Source organism: Lynx canadensis, chromosome C1 (assembly GCF_007474595.2).
Source record: "Lynx canadensis isolate LIC74 chromosome C1, mLynCan4.pri.v2, whole genome shotgun sequence".
NCBI classification, from domain to species: Eukaryota; Metazoa; Chordata; class Mammalia; order Carnivora; family Felidae; genus Lynx; species Lynx canadensis.
Genome location: NC_044310.1, coordinates 85373933 through 85395550, shown reverse-complemented (window position 1 = coordinate 85395550; position 21618 = coordinate 85373933). Strand labels below are relative to the sequence as shown.

Below are 21618 nucleotides of genomic sequence, written 5' to 3'. Positions count from 1 at the left end.
AGGCATACCTCTGTTGTACTGGTCACAAAATACATTTTTCAGTCCAAATGCTGAAAATCAATTGGCCTTACACCACTGTAATAGACAGTAAAATAGAAAAGACAGACCTTGAGCTTAACAAGTACAGGATTGATCCCCTTTATCAACAGATAGGTTTCCTAAGACAACATGGACAAACTGTTTTTAAGCACATTTCAACATTCATTAAAACTTTTGCTGAGCCTTTATTATACATTAACGACTATCACTCGGTGTCACACATAAAATAATAAAAAGTATCTTCTCTGTGATCTTAAGGAGTCTGAAAGCAAGTGGGAGTGACCAATAACAGTAATAATAATACATGCAAATACATATTTACCACCAACTCTGTACTAGGCACTGCTCATTCAGTCCTTACAGAAATCCTATGAGGTGGGCGCTACTCTAGTCTCTATTTTACCCATTGCTACAGACTGAATGTGTGTGTCCCCTCAAAATTCACACATCAAAACCTAATCCACAATATGATGGTATGTGGAGGTGGGGTCTTTGGGAGGCGGTTAGATCATAAGGATGGAGCCCTCACAAATGGGACAAGCATCCTTACAAAAAAGACCTCAGAGAGCTCCCTACCCCTTCTACCATGTGAGGACCCAGGGAGAACACGGCCACAGAAGGCCACCAGACACCAAACGTGCTGGTGCCTTGATCTGGGATCTTCCAGCCTCCAGAACTGTGAGAATGTTTGTTGTTTAAGCCACGCAGTCTATGGTATTTTTGTTACAGCAGCCCAAACTAAGACACCCATTTAAAAAAAAATAAAGAGTTGCATTAAACTTTGAAACGTGGGGCGCCTGGGTGGCTCAGTCAGTTGAGTGTCCAACTTTGGCTCAGGTCATGATCTCATGTCTGTGGGTTTGAGCCCCACATCAGGCTCTGTGCTAACAGCTCAGAGCCTAAAGCCTGCTTCAGATTCTCTGTCTCCCTCTCTCTCTGCCCCTTCCCTGCTCACTCTGTCTTTCTATCTCTCAAAAATAAACATTAAAAAAAAAGTGCTATAATAGAAGTATGTAAGAGGTTTAACAGTGGCACAAGACTATTTGAAAAATCAAAAAGAACTAAAAGTCTCTTTTTATTCATTAAAAAGCACCTTCCTTGGGGTGCCTGGGTGGCTCATTCGGTTGAGTGTCCGACTTCAGCTCAGGTCATGATCTCACAGTTTGTGGGTTCAAGTCCCGCATCAGGCTCTGTGCTGACAGCTTGCTCGGAGCCTGCAGCCTGCTTCAGATTCTGTGTCTCCTTCTCTCTCTCTCTCTGCCCCTCCCCCGCTAATGCTCTATCTCTGTCTCTCAAAAATAAATAAATGTTAAAAAAATTTTTTTAATAAAAGCAACTTACTTATATTTTCCTAACTTCTAAAACAATAAAATAGTGTTGATGGTATAGTTGTATTACATAAACACAAATATGCTGCAGTGATTGGTACTTTATGTGCTTAAAGCAAAGCAAATATTTGAGTTATTTGGTTTAAATTAAAATGGCATGCCATCTGGCATCTTAAATAATCAAACTCTAGATTATTAATTTAAATTTGCTGTTGAGAGACAGTGTGGTGGAGGGAAAGAGGAGGGCCCCATGTGGATGACTGTTTCACCTCTGCTAGCTCCAGCTGGGGTGGGGAGACACTGATGGTAGAAAACACTTAGTGGAGGGGCTGGGTGGCTCAGTGGGTTGAGCATCTGATTCTTGATTTCAGCTCAGATCATGATCTCACAGTTTTCGAGATCTAACCCTGCATCAGGCTCTGCACTGAGAGCATGGAACCTACTTGGGACTCTCTCTCTCCCTCTCTCTGCCCCTCCCCTGCTCACTCTCTCCCTCTTTCTCAAAATAAATAAATAAACTAGAAAAAAAAAACAAAACACTTAGGGGACTGCTCCAGCAGCTCAAACCAATGACGCCTCTGCTGATGCAGCCACAGGGAGCACAAACCCAGTGTAAGTTTGCAGGTGCCCTCCAGTGCTCAAGACATGATTATTTGAGGCCACCAGCACATACACGATTGTTGAAAATTGGAAACAGGTGCCCTCACCCATGAAGAGTGTGTTCAACCACAAACCAGAACCCTAGAGAGCAGCAGCATTTCAGGTGGATAAAGGAAGAGAAAGTACTTGCAAAGGAGACTGAGAAGGATGGCCAGAGACTCAAGGAAGAGAAAAGCAAGAGATGGATCCTTACAAGTTAGGGAAGGAAAGTGAGTATCCAGAATTAGAGAGTGGCCACAGGATAAATTAAGTAGGAAGAAGACCAAACACAACCATCTGGTTTTGCTAACTTTTGTATTAGCAAGGACAGGTCCAGCAGACTCACAAAAGTAAAGACCAGACCATAATCAACTAATGACTGAATAATAACAGAGTCAAGACTGCTCTCTTAAGACGCTTGGAGGTAAAAGAAAGGATAGAAACCAAACAGCAATTAAAGAGGAAGGAAAAAACCATGGGAAATTTCTTAGGACAAGGTAGACCTCAAAACATTTTATAGAGTCAACCAACATGACCTTTGAGCCAGCAATAGGTGTAATGGATTAACAGATGTGGAAACACTGGGTGCCTCCACATTTGCAGGTGCAGTGTCCAGGAAGGAATTTTGCTTCCTTGAACTTGTAGCCTTTGAGTGGTATACTCAATACTACAAGATAGCCCCAGGGAAATGCTTCTAATAGTTCTTTGAGTAGTCAAATCACTGTGGGAGGCATACCTCCACAGTTCCTCCAGGTGGTCAGGACATGCTCACATACCTGCATTCTGGAGCTTGCTTGACCCCAGTCCTATGGCAGGAATTCACAATTACAAGGGCAGAAATTCACATTTTTCCAGTTCCATAATCCATGAACAAGAGGGCAGACTAAGCAAGCAGCACCGAGATTACATTCTAGTTTGCTCTACAAACTCTAACCCAAAGCAGTCTTGAAACATCATACCTTAGGTGTTCAACAGCATTGAGACCTGCTGTTGACCTGAGGTGACACACTGAGCAAAGGAAAACCCAACGAATGTTATCAGTTCTCAAGGTACATACAAAAAAGCATCCTCAGGAGTCTACACCACCTGGTCAGTTTGACAATTTACTTATTAACAGCAATGAAGGATGACAAAGTCAACCTGGAGACAGTCTCTGCTCATATATTAAACTAAACTGATGTTACATGGACTCCCTGCTTGAAGATTATAATCCCTAGCAATCCTGTGTTACAAATAACTGGTTAAAAAAAAAATCTCACTATTAGAACACAGACTGGCTGGTAATGAAAGAATGAAACATCATTTATTGATGCTGTCTACCATAGTTAATACCTTTTTCCCTTGGAGTGTTACTACAAAATCAGAATGAATTCTTAATTAATAAATCTTGGTCACTTTCATTAGAAAGTAGTTATTTTTAGCAAATTATATAAAATATTTTGAAATACGCTACACTCCTGTTTTTAGTATGCATTCGGTCATGTCTTTATTCTTTCATTTTACAAACATTCAATGACTGCCCACTATGAGCATACTATGCTACTGGTTACTTACTCAGACAAAGATGAGTAAGACTCTGTTCCTGACCTCAAGTAGCCAGAGTGCAGGGAAGACACAGATGTGTAAATAGAGCATCAAGCAACACTGTGTGAGAAGAGCTCCCACAGAGCTAAGAATAACTTAGACACATGCACATAAATATGGTGGGCAGGAAAGAAGGGATCACAGGCAGGAGGGGGGAACAAGAGCATGCCGGAAGGCACAAAAGCATGCAGCTGCGAAGCCCATGAAGGACTTAACATAAGAGACTGATATAATCAGACACAATTTCTAAAACATATACTCCGATAGTAATATGAACACTTGATGGAAGAGGCCCAAGAGTCAACAAAGACCCTTGGGACACCTGGGTGGCTCAGTCAGTTGAGCATCTGACTCTTGATTTCAGCTCAGGTCATGATCTTACAGTTGTGGGATAGAGTCCCACATTAAGCCCCACATCAGGCTCCATGCTCAGCATGGAGCCTGCTTAAGATTCTCTCCTTCTGCCTCTCTCCCCTGCTGTGCTCTCTCTCTCTCTCTCTCTCTCTAAAATAAAATTGAAAGAAAGAAAAAAAGAAAGAAAGAAAGAAAGAAAAAAAGAAAAAAAGAAAGATAGAAAAAAAGAGAAAGAGAAAAGGAAAGAAGGAGGGAAGGACGGAAGGAAGGAAGGAAGGGAGGAAGGAAGGAAGGAAGGGAAAGAGAAAAGGAAGGAAGGAAGGACCCATTCCCAGACATGCAGACTTGACCAATGCTTCCTTATAAACAGTTCCCACATGGGCTACATTATAATGTGGCTAAGATAATGTGAAATCACCTTCTAGAATAGCAATGCTCTTTTACCTAAAGAATACCCTGTAGGTGAAAATAGCAATAAAAATGACTTACTGCTAGAAAAATCACTAGAATATCTCAGGAGCAAAATTTTCCACATTCAGCCTGTCATGAATGAATGAGAAATTCTGTGTAGACAACTAATTTGCTCAGCAAGAAAATGGGGCTTGTGGTGAAGGTCAAACATGATAAATTCACAGAACGAGGCAGAGGGATATATAGATTCTAAGATAGCAGATGGTAAGAATAAAGGTTCTCACCCCATACATGAAGAGATGAAATTACAGGAAACCTCTTGAGAAAGAAAAAAAAAAAAAAAAAAGACTGGACCCAGCAAATATACTGAGCAAACAGAAGGTATTTAATAAGTGTTCAATAAACAAACTGAAAAGTAATCAACTGAAGGCCACAAAGAATGTAATGCAGCTTCTTGTCCCCCATATAACAAAAGTTTATCTGTACACCGTTATTTCTGTAGAACAAAGCTTTCCAACAAAATGTAGATCCCTGGGCAGAGACGGGGGCAGCCAGAGTCCCCTAGGCCAGTCATCAACAGCTATGAGCTATGACCACAGGGTGCTGAGCAAATATTATTTTCCATGTATGCCTTGAGGAGAGAAACAAAAGGAGGCCCTACGCAGTGACTCCACACAGGCAGTAACCAGTCTTTCTGTCACCAGGTCTGCAGTAGCCAAGCATGGCTCTAACCACATCCATCAAGTAACCACTGTTAACGTGGTCCAGGTTTGTCAGCATGGAAAAGCAAAGGGCCAAGTCCATAATTCCAGGAAATATCCTCATACTGACAATGCTGCGTCACTGAAAGCATTTTTTTTCTCAAAAAAAGGAATGATTTATGGGGGGGGGGGGGAGATAAAAAGATAGTGGAAGATATAAAATAGCTCAGAGAAAGGAGTCAAAGTGATTTCGTAGTTTTTTGAAGTAGGCTTTACGTAAACTTTAAGCTCCATCTAATCCCCAAAAAGGTATTTAAGGCAATTCCTAGGGATTGCGTGGGCCAAATTCAGGTTGGGGTAATGAACATAAGCCACAGCAGTGAGGCATATCCACACGCTGCCACTGAAGCTTGTTTCCCTGCACTTCTCTCCTCCTCCCGTCTCCCCAGGAAAGGGTGCTGCTGAGTTGGTCTGTGTGTGGCCAACATAGACACATCATCAAAAAGGACAAGCCTTCTGGTAAACAGGAGAAAGCCCCTCGGAGACCACCAAACCACAAACTAAAGACACAACTTCAAATTCTCTTTGATAAATAACAACTGCTTAAAAGCAGCACCATTAATGATTAGTGGCGTGTAGGCAAGGCCTTATTTACCCAAGAAAGAATGTTAAAAAGATTGACCGAAGGGGCGCCTGGGTGGCTCAGTTGGTTGGGTGTCTGACTTTGGCTCAGGTCATGATCTCACGGTTTGTGGGTTCGAGCCCTGAGTTGGGCTCTGTGCTGACAGCTCGGAGCCTGGAGCTTGCTTCAGATTCTATGTCTCCCTCTCTCTCTTTCCCCACCCCACTCATGCTCTGTCTCTCTCCCTCTCTCAAAAATAAATAAACGTTTAAAAAATTAAAAAAAAAAAAAAAAAGGTTGACTGAAGGCAGACTCAGTGGATGGGTGCTGTTATTTCTAGGTCTCCCAAGCAGGACATCATCCTACATGAGCAGTAATAGTATAGAGGTATAGCCAGGGTACAGCTCCTCACGTCTGCAAGCTCTTTCATCTTAATTGTTGTTTGCCAGGGCAAAAGGTCTATTTCCATTTTTCAAGTGACCTGATTAATGGCTAGGTTTCGAAAGAGTGGCTGCTTTCTTAGTTCTGCGAAAACCCGAAAAGAAATCTGTTGGGAAAGCATGAATGTTTTGACACTGGTTCTTAGTAGAAGCTTTTGGACCACATTCTCACAGTTACTTCAGGGGACCTTGGTGGCCGAGCTGCACTGTTTGACCAGTGCAGATGTGAAAAATGCACAGGCAACAGCTTGGCAAGACCTGAGAGGCCACATGTCGGAAGATACTTTTGGTCATCAATTATTAATGGGCCATTTTGCAAGTCACATAAAAATAAAGCAAGAGCCTGAGATATCTTACCCCAAGCCTTCTAAATATGACAGGACCTTAACTCTTAGGTGAACAATTAGATTACCTGAAGCAAGAAGACATAACCTGTTCTGCTTATCCAAGGCTTCACGTCATTCCGAAGGACCCCGACTTTCATGGGCAAGCCTGTCCTTGTGGAATCTGCCCTCTCGCAGGGGCGCCTGGGTGGTTCAGTCGGTTAAGCGTCCGACGTCAGCTCAGGTCATGATCTCACGGTTTGTGGGTTAGAACCCTGCATCGGGCTCTGTGCTGACAGCTCAGAGCCTGGAGCCTGCTTTGGATTCTGTGTCTCCCTCTCTCTCTGCCCCTCCCCTGCTTGTACTCTGTTTCTCTCTCTCTCTCAAAAATAAATAAACAAAAAATAAATAAAAAGAATCTGTCCTCTCACTACACATGGTTATTGAGCCCTTGAAATGTGACTAGTCCAAACTGAGACGTGCCATGGAGCAAACTACACACCGAGTTTTGAAGGCTTAGTCTCAAAAATACAAACGTTAAAATACATCATCAATGATTTTTATATTGATTACACGTTGAAATGATATTTTGGGTAAATTGCATTAAATAAAATATATTTAAACTAATTTCATAATTGTTTTTTTCTAAATGTGGCTACTAGAATGTTTAAAATATATATAAATACTTTTCATTATATTTCTATTGGACAGCACTGCTATAGACCCATGAATTGCTGGAAAGATGGATATAACCTTTTGCAGAATGAGCAAACGTTTATCTATAGACCTTATAAAACAAGTATTTCTCATATTCTGCTGACTTTGTCATTAACAACATTTTTTTTAATATGAAATTTATTGTCAAATTGGTTTCCATACAACAGCCAGTGCACATCCCAACAGGTGCCCTCCTCAATGCCCATCACCCACCCTCCCTCCTTCCCACCCCCATCAACCCTCAGTTTATTCTCAGTTTTTAAGAGTCTCTTATGGTTTGGCTCCCTCCCTCTCTAACTTTTTTTCCCCTCCCCAATGGTCTTCTGTTAAGTTTCTCAGGATCCACATAAGAGTGAAACATATGGTATCTGTCTTTCTCTGTATGACTTACTTCACTTAGCATCACACTCTCCAGTTCCATCCACGTTGCTACAAAAGGCCATATTTCATTCTTTCTCATTGCCACATAGTATTCCATTATGTATATAAACCACAATTTCCTTATCCATTCATCAGCCTAAAGGACATTTAGGCTCTTTCCATAATTTGGCTATTAACAACCTTTTTAAGTAGAGTTCTTATCATAAAGCTCCCCTTCTATCACACACAGAGATGCAGTCTCATTAATTTAGGCTCTTTCTTGAGCCAATTTATATATGAAATGTAGTACAGTCAAGTAGTGCCTTTGAGGGGCACCTGGGTGGCTCAGTGGGTTAAGCCTCCAACTCTTGATTTCATCTCAGGTCAGGATCTCAGCATTCGTGAGATTGAGCCCCATTTAGGGCGCTGTGCTGACAGCACAGAGCCTGCCTGAGATTCTCTCTCTCCCTCTCTCTCTGCCCCTCCCTGACTTGTGCTCATGCTCTCTCTCAAAATAAATAAACATTTTTTTAAAGTGTCTTTGAAAAGCTTCATCCTGACATCCCCCAATAATCTAAGATTTACATTCTCCTAATTTGCCATCAATGATAAAATTTTACTTTGAAAACCACAATGTCCCTTCAAAACTAAGCGGATAGAACTAGAGGGTATTTTATACTAAGCAAAATAAGTCAGTCAGAGAAAGACAAATATATGATTTCACTCATGTGGAAAACAGATTAACATAAGGGAAGGGAAGCAAAAATAATATAAAGACAAGGAGGGGGACAAAACATAAGAGACTCTTAAATACAGAGAACAAACTGAGGGTTGCTGGAGGGGTTGTGGGTGGGGGGATGGGCTAAATGGCTAAGGGGCATTAAGAAAGACACTTGTTGGGATGAGCACTGGGTGTTATATATAGGGGATGAATCACTGGAATCTACTCCTGAAATCATTATTGCACTATATGCTAACTACCTTGGATATAAATATAAATATAAATATAAATATAAATATAAATATAAATATAAATATAAATATATAAATAAGAAAACCACAATGTCTTCACTGGAATACCGACTTTGCTGGGGCAAATGGAATATGTGAATCTAGCTATCCCCCACGTTCAGCAAATGTCCAGAGTCACTAAAGCAGGTGGGAGAACAGTGAGAGAAATTATGACAAGAAAGGATTAGGCCCACAGATTGTCAAAAAGAGAGTTCCTTTATTTATTCAGTAAGCAGCATTTATGAAATGCTCACTCCCTGAAAATCATGCTTCTATTTGTGATTTTCTTTTCCTAGGCTTAATGATAGAATGGACATATCATTCTCAAAAACGGAAGTAATTTGACAGAAAATGTCAAATGTTCACCAACTGCCACCTGTCTCTCATTACCTGAGTTTTGTTGTTATTGTTGTTGTTTATTCAGGTGAGGATATGACCACATTCTTAACAGATTTTTTTGGTTGGCTGGTTGATTGGTTGGTTGGTTGGTTGGTTGGTTGGTTTGCAAGAATGAAACTGTACTGTTTCAGGTTTTTCAACAGCTTTCCAACTACTTCTCAACATCAACATTAAAGTTAAAAAAAAAAAAGATGAAGGAATAAGTAAAGTATCAACTAATTTTCTCTCTTTATTGTGCTATTTGTTCCTTCCTCTCCCTCTTGAATCCCCACCCCAATACCTTCTTTTAATGGAAATGGCTTTTGTTTTCTGCCATAGAATGTTCTCCATGCTCATATACATGGAACATGAAACTTAACAAATTTGGAAGCCCACTTTAAGAATATAAAATTATGGGGGAGCCTGGGTGGCTCAGTCGGTTAAGCATCCAACTTCAGCTCAGGTCATGATCGCAAGGTCCATGGTTCAAGCCCCGCATTGGGCTCTGTGCTGACAGCACAGAGCCTGGAAGCTGCTTTGGATTTTGTGTCTCCCTCTCTCTCTGCCCCCCCACCCCACTCATGCTCTGTCTCTCTCTCGAAAAAAAAATTAAATATATATATATATATATATACATATATATATATATATATATACATACATACACACACACACACACACACACACACACACATATATATAATTATGAATATAAAATTAGGTATAGGACTTTTCTTTTTTTTAAGTAGGCTCCATACCAATGTGGGGCTTGAACTCATGACCCTGAGATTAAGAGTCACATGCTCTACCAACTGAGCCAGCCAGGCACCCCTTAAAATTAGGTATAGGACCTTAAAAGGTGCCCATGCAAGTGGGGGGGGGGTCTCTAAAATTGAAGCTTTGTTAGCTTCATAGGAAATAGCTCTGCTCATATAATACAGACATAATATATGTATATGCAGGGGTTGAGGGGCGGATTCTTTGGTCATTACTAAAATGCCATGATAACAATGCTTTTGTGGTTAAAAAAATACTTAAGGCTTTTAATAAACTGCACTAAACTTATTAATAAATTTAGCACTATTTATTGATTTGAGGAGAAGTAGCAGCTTTACGATGTTAAAACTTTCTATCCAAGAACTCAGTATAAATTTTTCCCCTTCGTCATGTCCCAAAGAATTTGCGATCCAATAAGAAAAAATAAAGTTTGTACACAAATAGCCATGATACAGGAAAAGTGGAAAGTACAAATTGTAACATGTGAAACCGAAGAGAGAAAATACTCAAGAGAGCAAGAGCTGATCTGTGTAGATCTGGCACGCATGAAATGGAGGAAGGGAACCGTTAAAGGAGATGGGCACCTGGCAGAAAGGAAGCTCGGCCAGGGCACAGGGACACTCAAGAAACAGTAAATACACAGCTCAGTGGGGCTGGCATGCAGAGGGCACACGGTGAGCAAAGTGAGACAAGGAGAGCAAGAGGGCTAGAGCCCATCTATGCTAAGAATGCCAAGACAGAGGACTCTATCCTCAATTCTGCAGGGCAGTGCAGTTTGGGGCCAAGACAGGCCAAGACGAGAGCTCTGTTTTAAGATCAGTCAGTCAAGTGGGTGCAAGACCAATAGGAGAAGGGCCAGGGCTCATTAGAGTGGTTACCATAGTCTACGACAGAGGGTGTGAGACCTGCGCCAGAGTGAAAGAAGTAGAACAGAAAGGACAGGAAAGATGAAACACACCACAGGGCACCAGCAATGAGAATGCAACTACTGGTTAGATCAGGGAGGGAAAGAGAAGTGTTTCTGTTCTTATGCCTGAGTGAACAGCAGGATGGTGGTGCCATTAATACAGATGAATGAAGCAGAAGACCATGTTTGAATGAAAGACAGTCAATTTCTTTTCACATATGTTATATGTGAAGTTTAACATGTAAGCAGGCTATCCAAACAGACATCCTGAACTAGAGCCCAAAGTGGGAGGGCTGCCCTCTCTTGCTAAGGAGGGGGACACATTTCACAACTCCTCTGGAGGACCCCAACAGAAGAGCTCCCTTTCATAGAATGTTGAGCCTACTCACATTCTACAGGCTTCTCATCTTCCAGAGAAACTAACTGCTTCTAGACTCTTCCTCCTCCTACTCAGAAAGTGCTCTCCTTTAACATCTTAGAGCACAGCCTAGCTGGGACAGCCCTTGACTAAACTCTGCATCGTTGAGCAGGCAAGACATTATTCAAAAGCTTTGTGATGCCACAGGAAAAAAAATTCACCCAACCCATAGAACTAGGTAAATTCAGCCATATTTCAAAATAAAATTTATGCAGCAGAAACCAATACAAGGCAAAAGTCCAATTTTGTTTTAGACAGAACCTGAATTTTTAAAATAACAGTAACTCAGTTTCACTACCAAACTACACTTTGAAATTATTTTTTCTTATAAACTAAATGTGCAAAGTAATTACTAATAGAGGTTTGATACGAGAATATTATAGATACGACATTTTCCCAAACTAAAATTTGGGTGACTGCTGGTTCAAAGGTAATAGCCAAAGCTGAAAGGACAAAACTGACAGCTATGGAAAATGCCAGAATGCGTTTATTTTAGCAGTCACTAAATTTGCAATACCTGAGTGTTGGGGGATGGTGGGGTACAGGGGATTTTAATTAACATGAAGTTATATCTTGCAAAACATTAAAATGTACAAACCTCGTAATGTTCATATTCATCCACATCAAATGTCTCAAAGTCAAAAAATCCATGTTGTAATCCCTAAAAGCAGAACTTGAATTAGTTTTTCCACACCAAATTGATAACTTTTAGCCATTCCTGCTCACAAATGACCCTCACTAACCTGAAGGAAAAAGCTTGAAACCTTTCATTTATAACACCTATCTAGAAATCATCTAATATTAGTAATTTTGCTTTGAGACTTTCTTACAAGTGGGACTGAACACTTAGAAAAACATGAAAATATGTCCTGCAAAACGGATCTAGAGTCCTAATTTACATTGTTTTGTGTGTAAATAAATTAATTATGTATATAGGGGTGCCTGGGTGGCTCAGTCGGTTAAGCGTCTGACTTCGGCTCAGGTCATGATCTCACAGTTTGTGAGTTCGAGCCCCAAGTCAGGCTCTGTGCTAACAGCTCAGAGCCCGGAGCCTGCTTCGGATTCTGTGTCCCGCCTCTCTCTTTGCCCCTCCCTCACTTGTGCTCTGTCTCTCTCTGTCTCTCAAAAATAAGTAAATGTAAAAAAAATTTTTTTAATAAATTAATTAATTATGTATATAAAATGGAGCATACTAGCAAATATATAGTTAAAACCCATTTGGGAATGACACAATTAATTCATATCAAACCATGACAGAGTACCTAACAGTGATTAACTTTTCAGATAGGAGAAGAAAAATTAAATTTGTAGGTGCTTTTATTTTCCTTTCAGCATTAATGAGATACTTAGCAAAAAGAGCATTTTTACTCAATAGGCCCTTATTTGTCCCTGCTTTGAGAGAATTTGTTTTACAGTAATAGTTTCTGACAGAGTACAAGTGTACTAGACTGCTCTTACACTTTAGAGGAAGAGCTGATATTTTTAACAACACAAAGAAAACGTGCATTACTCCTTTTCAAAACGATCCAGCTTGCTCAGATATAATATTTTGAAGAGGACAGAGTCTCTTCTTTTAGGTCATGAAGCTATACAAATTATAATAGAGTACAAACCCACAGTTGCTTTTAAAAATTATGTATTCAAGTCATTAAAAATAGGAGAAACTGTTAAGCCAAGCTGTGGTGCATCTGTATTTGAAAATATTTTACAGACCAGTGTTTTCCAAAATGCAGAGCATGGACCACCTGCAGCAGAAGCACTGACGGTAACTTAGATCTAAAATACCAATTCCTAAATCCCATGCCAGAACTATTAAATGTGATTCTTTAGGGGTAGGACGAGTATTTTAACATGCCTTCTAGGTGATTCTTACACACGATAAGGTCTGACAACACTGTTTTGTCGACCCCTACCGTTAAGAGCAAAACAAGTTGTTTACATTATTTCATCTTTAAACAAAGCAACTCAGTTGATTCCAGTGAAAGCAGTGAGAAGAGTAAACCCTGAGCTATAACCTTCCTTCCTTTCTCTTCATTTAAAGTGTGGGTTTGTGTATGTTTCTGTGTATAGTTCACACACATATGAACTATGCGTGTGATGATGCCCATACAACAAAATCACAAAGATACGCTTCCTAAGAAGGTAACACTGCAGCTGTAAACTGTCTGCACTCTTAGGGGGCATGGTACTCATTGCCAAAAAAATTGCCCAGACCATGATGGCTTGTATAAGAGTGTGCAGGGGGGTAATGTGTCTCAGTCGCTTAAAGACATGTTGTACACTCTATTAGGTCTTTCTAAAATCTCATCTACATTCAGGTAATATTAACCCAAACATTTGATGAAACAAGAAATTTACAGAAGATGTTTTTCATGAACAAAGTACAGCTTCCCTCTATAACAGGAAGGATGTCATAAATTTCTATATCGAGTTACCAAGTTACCATAACAGGTGGGGATATTCCAGGGTGAACTCTTTCTGAACTTCATAAATTTATAAAAGAAACAGCCTGTACCAGATGGCAGAATAGGCTAAATAATAATAACAATAAAAATAACAACAATAACAATAAACAAATTACTTTCTTTCCCTCAGGCATATTTTTTAAATGCTATAATTAGGGTTCTTAACTTGTGTTACTAGAAGTCTATGTTGGTGACATTATTTGTGGGGTGGGCTAGAGTATTTTGACAGTTTTTAAGTGAAAAGAAAAATATTTGAAAACTATTTTAAAGTCTTACAGAGTTTAAATTCATTTTTAAATGAAATATCAAAGTCAAAAAACATACATAAAACAACAAGGATATTTATCATACCAATTTTCTCAACTCAAAATGTAGCAATTATATTATATTATTATATTGTATTATATTATATTATATTATATTATATCATATCATATTATATTACATCATATTATATTACATTATGGTAGAGAAAAGAAACTGGAACAAGAATCACTGCCGATAGTGTGTTTACAGTCCTTGCCAATGGATTCTGCAACGTGTACATTCCTGACTGATAAATCATGGCTGCATGTTCAAGATGGAATGATGCACTTTGAACCTTAATTCAAATTCACACTACAACGTGCATGACTTCTCAGTAAATTAGTGCTTCTAGAACACATTCTTAAAATTCTCAAAAATATTTTAGATTAACTTCTCCATTATATATATGAATAACTAAATAACTATGCCTCTAAACTATACATACAGTGCATCAAATCACCCAGGGGGATTGTTCAAACAGACTGCAGGGCCCCACTACCACAGTTTATGGTTCAATCAGTCTTGGATGGGACTGAGAATTTCATCTCTAACAAGTCCCACGCTTTGACAAACCATTGATTCATAACATACCCTTGATATGGTAGGGAAATCGGAGTTAGAATTAGCCCTGCTAAGAACTCCCTGTGGCTCTGAAACTGACTTCACCTCTCTGGGGTTGTTTCCTCGTCTATAAAGATGAGATAATATCTGGCCTACTTACTACTTCACAGAGGTGTAATAATATCCAGGTAGGAAACCAACATGGAAATGTTCTCCACACTGACAGAGGTGTGGGTTGGCTTCCTGTCTCTCCCACACCAAGCTCTAGCTTGATAAGGAAGCTGAACCAGTGACAAAGCAATGTCACAGGCAGAGCAGCAGATAGGAGTGATCCATCTGCCGGGGAAAAGAAATAATTTAAATGAGAAAGGGAAATCCCTTCTACCTCAATAAGGAGTTACAGAGTTACCCACAGACACCCCTTCAATTTGTCCAACAATCTATATTTTACAGATCAATCATTGTTCAAGAAGTGGAAAGCCTTCTGCTTACTGCCTGTCCTCTCTTCTCTCCAATGAAAAACAAGAATATTGACATTATTCCTTTCTCGTATTTTGAAACTACTGTGTCAACTACAGTAAGGAGAATTATTATTACCTTTCTGATTCCCTGCAAACAGTCGAGGATGGTGAGATTGTAAGTGCAATTTCCAAAGGAAGCATCCCTATAAATACACACACACACACACACAAAAACAAAACAAAAAAAACAATACTAAAAATGTACATCCAGAATATTCAAATAAGACAATACCAAAGACAATTAAAGATATGCTTGTTTGGCTTCACAGCTGTCAACATGGTAAATTTATGCAACACATCAGATACTACTAGTTAACTACTCTTACATCTTAACTGAAGCATTTCTGAAACTGCTTTAATCCAATAGGCATAATTAATAAGAAAAGCAAATTCAAGAGCCTGAACTCACAAGTCAGATTGCCTTCATTCAAGTTCCAAATCTGCCACATACTGGCTGGGACCTTGAACAACTTATTTTACTTCTGTGAGTCTCGGTTTCCCATCTCTGAAATGATGTTACTGATGGTATTTACCATTTACAGGATTATTGTCAGATTACATTTAATAAGTGGAAGTCCTGGAGCGCCTGGGTGGCTCAGTTGGTTAAGTCGTCAAGTCTTGATTTCGGGTCAGGTCATGACCTCATGGTTTGTGGGGTCGAGCCCCACACTGGGCTCTGCACTGACAGCACAGACCCGGCTTGGGATTCTCTCTCTACCTCTCTCTCTGTCCCTCCCCTGCTTGTTCTCTCTCTCTCAAAATAAATAAATAAACTTAAAAAAAAGAAAAATAAATGGAAAGTCCTTCATATAAGAGCCTGGCACATAGGAAGCACCTAAGAAATATTATGATTTTTCTTGGTATTATTAACAATGACCTGAACTGTTCCATTAAGTAAAAGATTTATAATCACCAATGGTATTCTCAGAGAGGAACAACCACCTATCAGGAATATGGTAAATACAAGCATAAAAATGTAAGGAGGACAATGTAGGCAGGTCAACAGAAGCTAGCTGCTATTTTCCTGGATTAAATGACACCCCTCCTATCTACCCTCCCCCCCAAAAAAACAAAAAAACTATGGAAAAAGCAGTCATTCTTCCAAAAAATCTCCTCTCAGGATCCAGGAGAACTTCTAATGCACCATGAAGTGTTGTATCAAAAGGAGTGGGAACCTACTGCACCGAAAATTGAGTACTTCATACTTTATTTAAGTTTTTAGAGCAACCTGCTTTAGGCAACATAAAACTGAAGTATCAAGTTCAGGTGAGGTTAAGCAAGAACTGGCACTGGAGCTTTAACACTAGCAATGTTCCAAGGTGTCCAAGGCAAGAAACTTGACCTCCAGGCTCTCAGTCGCTCTGCCCAGCCCCCAATGCTGACCTGAAGGAATAGAGCTGTCAGGCACCTGCCAATGGCAAAGTCGAAGGCACCACACAAAGTTGGTTCAAGGGCAACAGTAGGGAAGGTGCCAGAAGATGATGCTCCATGGGGAGAAAAGGACCTTTAAGTGCTTTAACGTATAATTAACATAAAACTGAGTTTTATATCACCCAATGTAACTTGAACCTATGGCTGCTAAGTCATGAATTAAAATGAAGCTTCAATGTCACTGGATTTCAACATCCTGATAACCTAATATAAAAATAGGAAGTAAGCAAAGCAACTTAAAAGAAATGTTTAAGTTCTGAAGCTTCAAAGTTTTTTGTTTGCTGAAGCCTCGCTCAACAAGGGGCTTAAACCCATGACCCTGATATCAAGACCTGAGCTGCTTAATCGACTGAGCCACCCAGACACTCTTGAAACTTCAAAGTTAACCTATGTTAATAGGAAGGATTATTCTACATATGTAAATCTGATTTCAAGACATTTTTTTAATGCTATCTGAACTCATGGGTCAGTGCAAAGCAAAGTAGCCCCTTTTCCAAATATCATGTAAAGACAAACCATGTATTAAAAAGCAAATTTTAATGGACTAAACCAGAGAAAGGTATAGCTTGGGATCTAAGACAAAATAGCAGTTTATATAAAGAATCACATACTCCTTTGCAGGCACTTGTCTCTTTGGGTCAAAGTTTCAGAATCTTTCATGTGTCATGGACCCCTTAGAAATCTGATGAAGCTTGTGAACCCCTCTTCTCAGAATGATGTTTTTAAATGAATAAAATAAAATATATATGAATAACAGAAGACTAATTCGATTAAATTTACCAAAATATTAAAAAAATAATTTATAAGACCATATTTAATTATTTACTGTTTTATTAATATGTAACAAGACCTAGTAGGTCTAGTGATGACTATAATTTTGAAGAAGGAATGAACATAAATAATAAGAGATATGAAATATATAAGATTCATGTAAAAATTATAATGGGATATAAAAATGTCTGTAATTTCTATTGTGACATTCATATTGCTAATACTACTATAGTTTATTTCCAACATTTATAATTGAATATAATTAAGATAAGTGAAAACAAAGACACTTTTTGTCATCCAAACTCAGTGACTCTCTGAACTATCTCCGCAGACCCAAGATTAAAAATCACTACTTCAGTAAAGAAAAAATAAAACAAAAACAAAAACTTTCTTATTTAAAATAGTAAAACAATTTTAAGAACTGGAGGTGCTCTTATTCTCTGAAGTATATTTTCCCATGCCTAGACTCACCTAAATGAATTCACATAGATAATGAGTCATAGAAATGCTCCAGACCCAGTCTTTCTGACTGTCTGCAAAGTTTGGTGAGACTGTCATGCTATCTCTTGGCCTATCACAGCCACAAGTTTTACCAGTGACTGAAAAGAGAGCTCTGATGACCTGGTGATCAAATCTATAGACCTGAGAGAGGAAGACGAGTTAACATGCCATGTGACAGAATTAGGATATAAAGCAGTCACAGCAGGATGGAAAGACAGGTAGAAATTTACAGCGTGAAATATAATAAGGGATGCGATAAAATTAGGTCACATTCTCAGAACTGGGGAGAGGAGATGACACACCAAAGGACATTACACCCATTCCTCAGGAGAATTAATCCTCATGACAACCGCACAAGGACAAATAGGTTCCCAAACCTGCCTCCATACTGAGCAGGAGAAATGGCTTATTAGTGGAACCTGGCTCCTACTTAGACAAAGGAGAGCAGCTATAAAAGTGAACAGACACAAAAACATGTTATATGTTCTCTGGGGGGAAAAAGTGAGAGAATGAGAAGGTAGAGATGGCAGACTGAACACATGTATCTACCAAATCCACACTAAAAAGAGAATTTTGAAAGGCTTTTTAAGAAAGAAATCCAACAAGCTCAGGGAGAATAAGAGAGCAGAAGATAGCAATAAAATTGTGAAAGCTGGAAATCGGAGGAGTGGTAGTAAATTAGAAAACCAAGAAAAGGGAATATTAAGGTGACAAAGCCAAAGAATCCACCTAATTAATACTAGAAACGTCCCATAAGGCTCAGGAATTGGCAGCACTGGGTTCTTCTGGAGGTAGAATGAAGGAAGTGACTGACATAAGATTGAAAGTCCACTTAAGAAGCTGAGAGATTTTATTCTATAAAAGAAACATTATCTCCCATGTTACAAATCAATCTTCCCTGCTTCCCTTCCCTTCCCTCAACCACCCAATACAGTCAGAAGCATCTAAGAATGACCCTGGAAGGCAGCAAGATACCTGCCCCATACTACGTTCAAGTTTGAATTGGAGGATTGCTTCAGGATTATTTTTCACCTATTTTTTTCTAAGAAATAGAGATGGTTAGGAAAATACCAGGCTCCATTAAACTACAGAAGTCCCTTTGAGTCTGAAACTGTATCATTATTCAACACAACTGATGATCACTTTCTTCTCCAGGTATCTCCTCTGGGTCCTTCCCAACAGAATTTAAACACTTTCAGGTCTCTACCATCTTTAAAAGAAAAAAAAAAAAAAAAAACTGTCCCAAACTTTCTTGACTCGACATCTCCCTTCAACCACCACCCTCTCTTGAGACTCCTCTTTAAAACAAGACTTCTTCAGGGGCGCCTGGGTGGCTCAGTCGGTTGAGCATCCAACTTTGGCTCAGGTCATGATCTCGCAATTCATGAGTTCAAACCCCGTGTCGGGCTCTGTGCTGACAGTTCAGAGCCTGGAGCCTGCTTCCGATTCTGTGTCTCCCTCTCTCTCTCTGCCCCTCCCCTGCTCATGCTCTGTCCCCCGCTGTCTCTTAAAAAGTAAAATAAAACAGGGGCGCCTGGGTGGCGCAGTCAGTTAAGCGTCCGACTTCAGCCAGGTCACGATCTCGCGGTCCGTGAGTTCGAGCCCCGCGTCAGGCTTTGGGCTGATGGCTCAGAGCCTGGAGCCTGTTTCCGATTCTGTGTGTCCCTCTCTCTCTGCCCCTCCCCCGTTCATGCTCTGTCTCTCTCTGTCCCAAAAATAAATAAACGTTGAAAAAAAAAATTAAAAAAAAAAAAGACTTGCTCAATATTTAAAAAAAAAAAAAAGTAAAATAAAACATTAAAAAAAAATTTTAAAACAAGACTTCTCTGAAGAATTACTTCTCCCCCTGCTCCATTTTCCCTCCTCTCACATCTTAACACCCTCTGATCGGTTTCCACCCTCGTCCACACCACAAACATGTCACACTAAAGTTACCAATTATCTTCATATTGCTACACCTGGGGGGCTTTGTTTTTAATAGAGATAAAATTCACAATTTATCCTTTTTAAAGTGTACAAGTCAGTGATTTCTTTTAGTATATTCACAATTCCTATTACCACTAATTCCAAAAGAGCTATAGCCCCCCAAAAAGAAATTCAGTGCCCATTTACAGTGACTGCTCACTTTCCCTCCCCACTTGCAGGCAATCAGTAATCTACTTTCTGTCTCTCTGGATCTGCTTCTTCTAAACCCAGGGAACATTTCCCAAGCATCATTTTACTGAATTTGTCAGCAATAATAATACTCCTTTGAATACTGTCTTCACTGGCTTCCTGGATTTTTCTTCTATATCTCCACACACTGCTACTACCCAATCTCCCTGGCAAAGCCATCCTTCTCCTCCAAATCCTTAAAAGTTAGAGCTTCTCAAGGTTCAATCCCAGACTCAAATTCTTCTCACTCCATGCCCTCTCCCTAGTCCAGGACGAGTTCCCATGTATCAGCATCACCTGGATGGTTCCTTAAACTCAGAATGCTGGATCCCACCAGAAATCCTGATCCAATGGGGGCAGAACCTGAAAATCTGCGTTTCTAACAGGTTTCCAGGAGGGTACTGATGAAGCTGGTAGAAAGGAGCACATTTTGAGAACTGCCCTACATAATCTAATCCATATAAACTGCCATCAATCTACCAATGACCCTCAAATTTCTGTCTCTAGCACAAACTAGGGGCACCTGAGATGGCTCAGTGGGTTGAGCATCCGACTCTTGATTTCGGCTCAGGTCATGATCTCAAGGTTCGTGGGAACCTCCCTCCCTCTGCCCCTCCCCCACTTGCTCTAACTCTCTCTCTCTCTGTCTCTCTAAATAAATAAATATATTTTTTTAACCACATACATGACCTTCTCATTTGGGTGTCTTAAGGCATCTCACATTCATTGTGAAAGAAGACCCTCTTGCAGCTGCCCCCCCAAAACAACAATGATAATCCAGTCCTCCAGCGCTATCCCGTAAAAGAGGCAGCTTCCACAACCCCTCACGCTAGAACTCAGACGTCCCTGCATCTCTCATTCCCCTTATCCTGTCCACCACAGTGTCCCATTACCTTCCCCTCTTAACTGCCTGCACTGACTTCTCTGATACCCCGCCCCCGCCACCTCTCAGGTGGACTCCCGCAACAGCTTTTCCACCCCCCACCTCTCCTTGCTAATCAGTCTTCTAGCAGCAACCAGAGTGATATCTGTTTTAAAGCACATCAGATCCAGTCACTCTTCGACTATAACCCTTCACTGACTTCCGCTGTTCTCACAGGAAAGTTCAAAATGTCAACGAACGTATCCTGGTGATATCTGGCCCTGCCTGCGTAGGCCTCCTCATTTTATGCCCCTCTACAATCTGCCCATCACACCTTGCCTGAGGTCCTCCGAGAGGGCTCTCTGATCTCACCACAGGACCTTTGCTCCTGCTGGTCACAGGTCACCTGCTGCCTTCTGCCTAAGTTACCCTACCTGTCCTTCAGATCCCAACTCAAAGATCAAAGTCTCCAGGGAAAAACCTCAACCCCACCCTGGCTAGAGCAGGTCCCCAACTTTTTTTTATTGTACTTAATCAACTATAGTTTGACATATCATGGCATGCTTATTTGATTCTCTGCCTCTCTCTGTAACAGCCTCAAAGAAGACAGGATGTATACATTTTTTACTTACCCTTCTCTCCCTAGTATCTAACATACTGCTTAGCACAAAATAGAGATATTGAATAAACATTTCAATTAAGTAAAGGAGCTTGTCAAGTGATATTAAACACACTTTTATTTTAACCCAGACACTTTAGAGAGACTATAAAGAGCTTTTACAACTTACATCACTACACTAATGTGATATAAAGTTTTAAACTCCCACAGTTTTTATCGCAACTACAGCTCCCAATTGTTTACGTAACTCCCAGTTTGCTTTTTCACTCATTTATCAATGTATTCATTCACTCATTCATTCATATTTATTGAGCCAAATATTTACTGAGTTGAATAAGAGGACATGTATTGTTTGTTACCTCTCCCACAAAGGACCACTGAAATCCACAGACTTCAACTGTGGGAAAAACTATGCACA

General features: G+C 40.0%; 1 protein-coding gene across 13 annotated transcripts in view; it reads right to left on the bottom strand.

Annotated features, from left to right (window-relative positions):
• The window catches only part of CDC14A (cell division cycle 14A), a 206701-nt gene that overhangs the window by 110318 nt on the left and 74765 nt on the right, over nt 1-21618 (bottom strand). For all 13 annotated transcript variants that reach the window (XR_003971058.1, XM_030326596.1, XM_030326595.1 and 10 more), the window contains exons 6-7: nt 14939-15005; nt 11608-11670 (exon numbers count right to left, since the gene is read on the bottom strand). Coding sequence is in view for 12 of the 13 variants with exons in the window: in XM_030326596.1 (XP_030182456.1) it covers nt 11608-11670; nt 14939-15005 (130 nt within the window). In the remaining variant the exon portion in view is untranslated. The remainder of the gene's footprint in view (nt 1-11607; nt 11671-14938; nt 15006-21618) is intronic.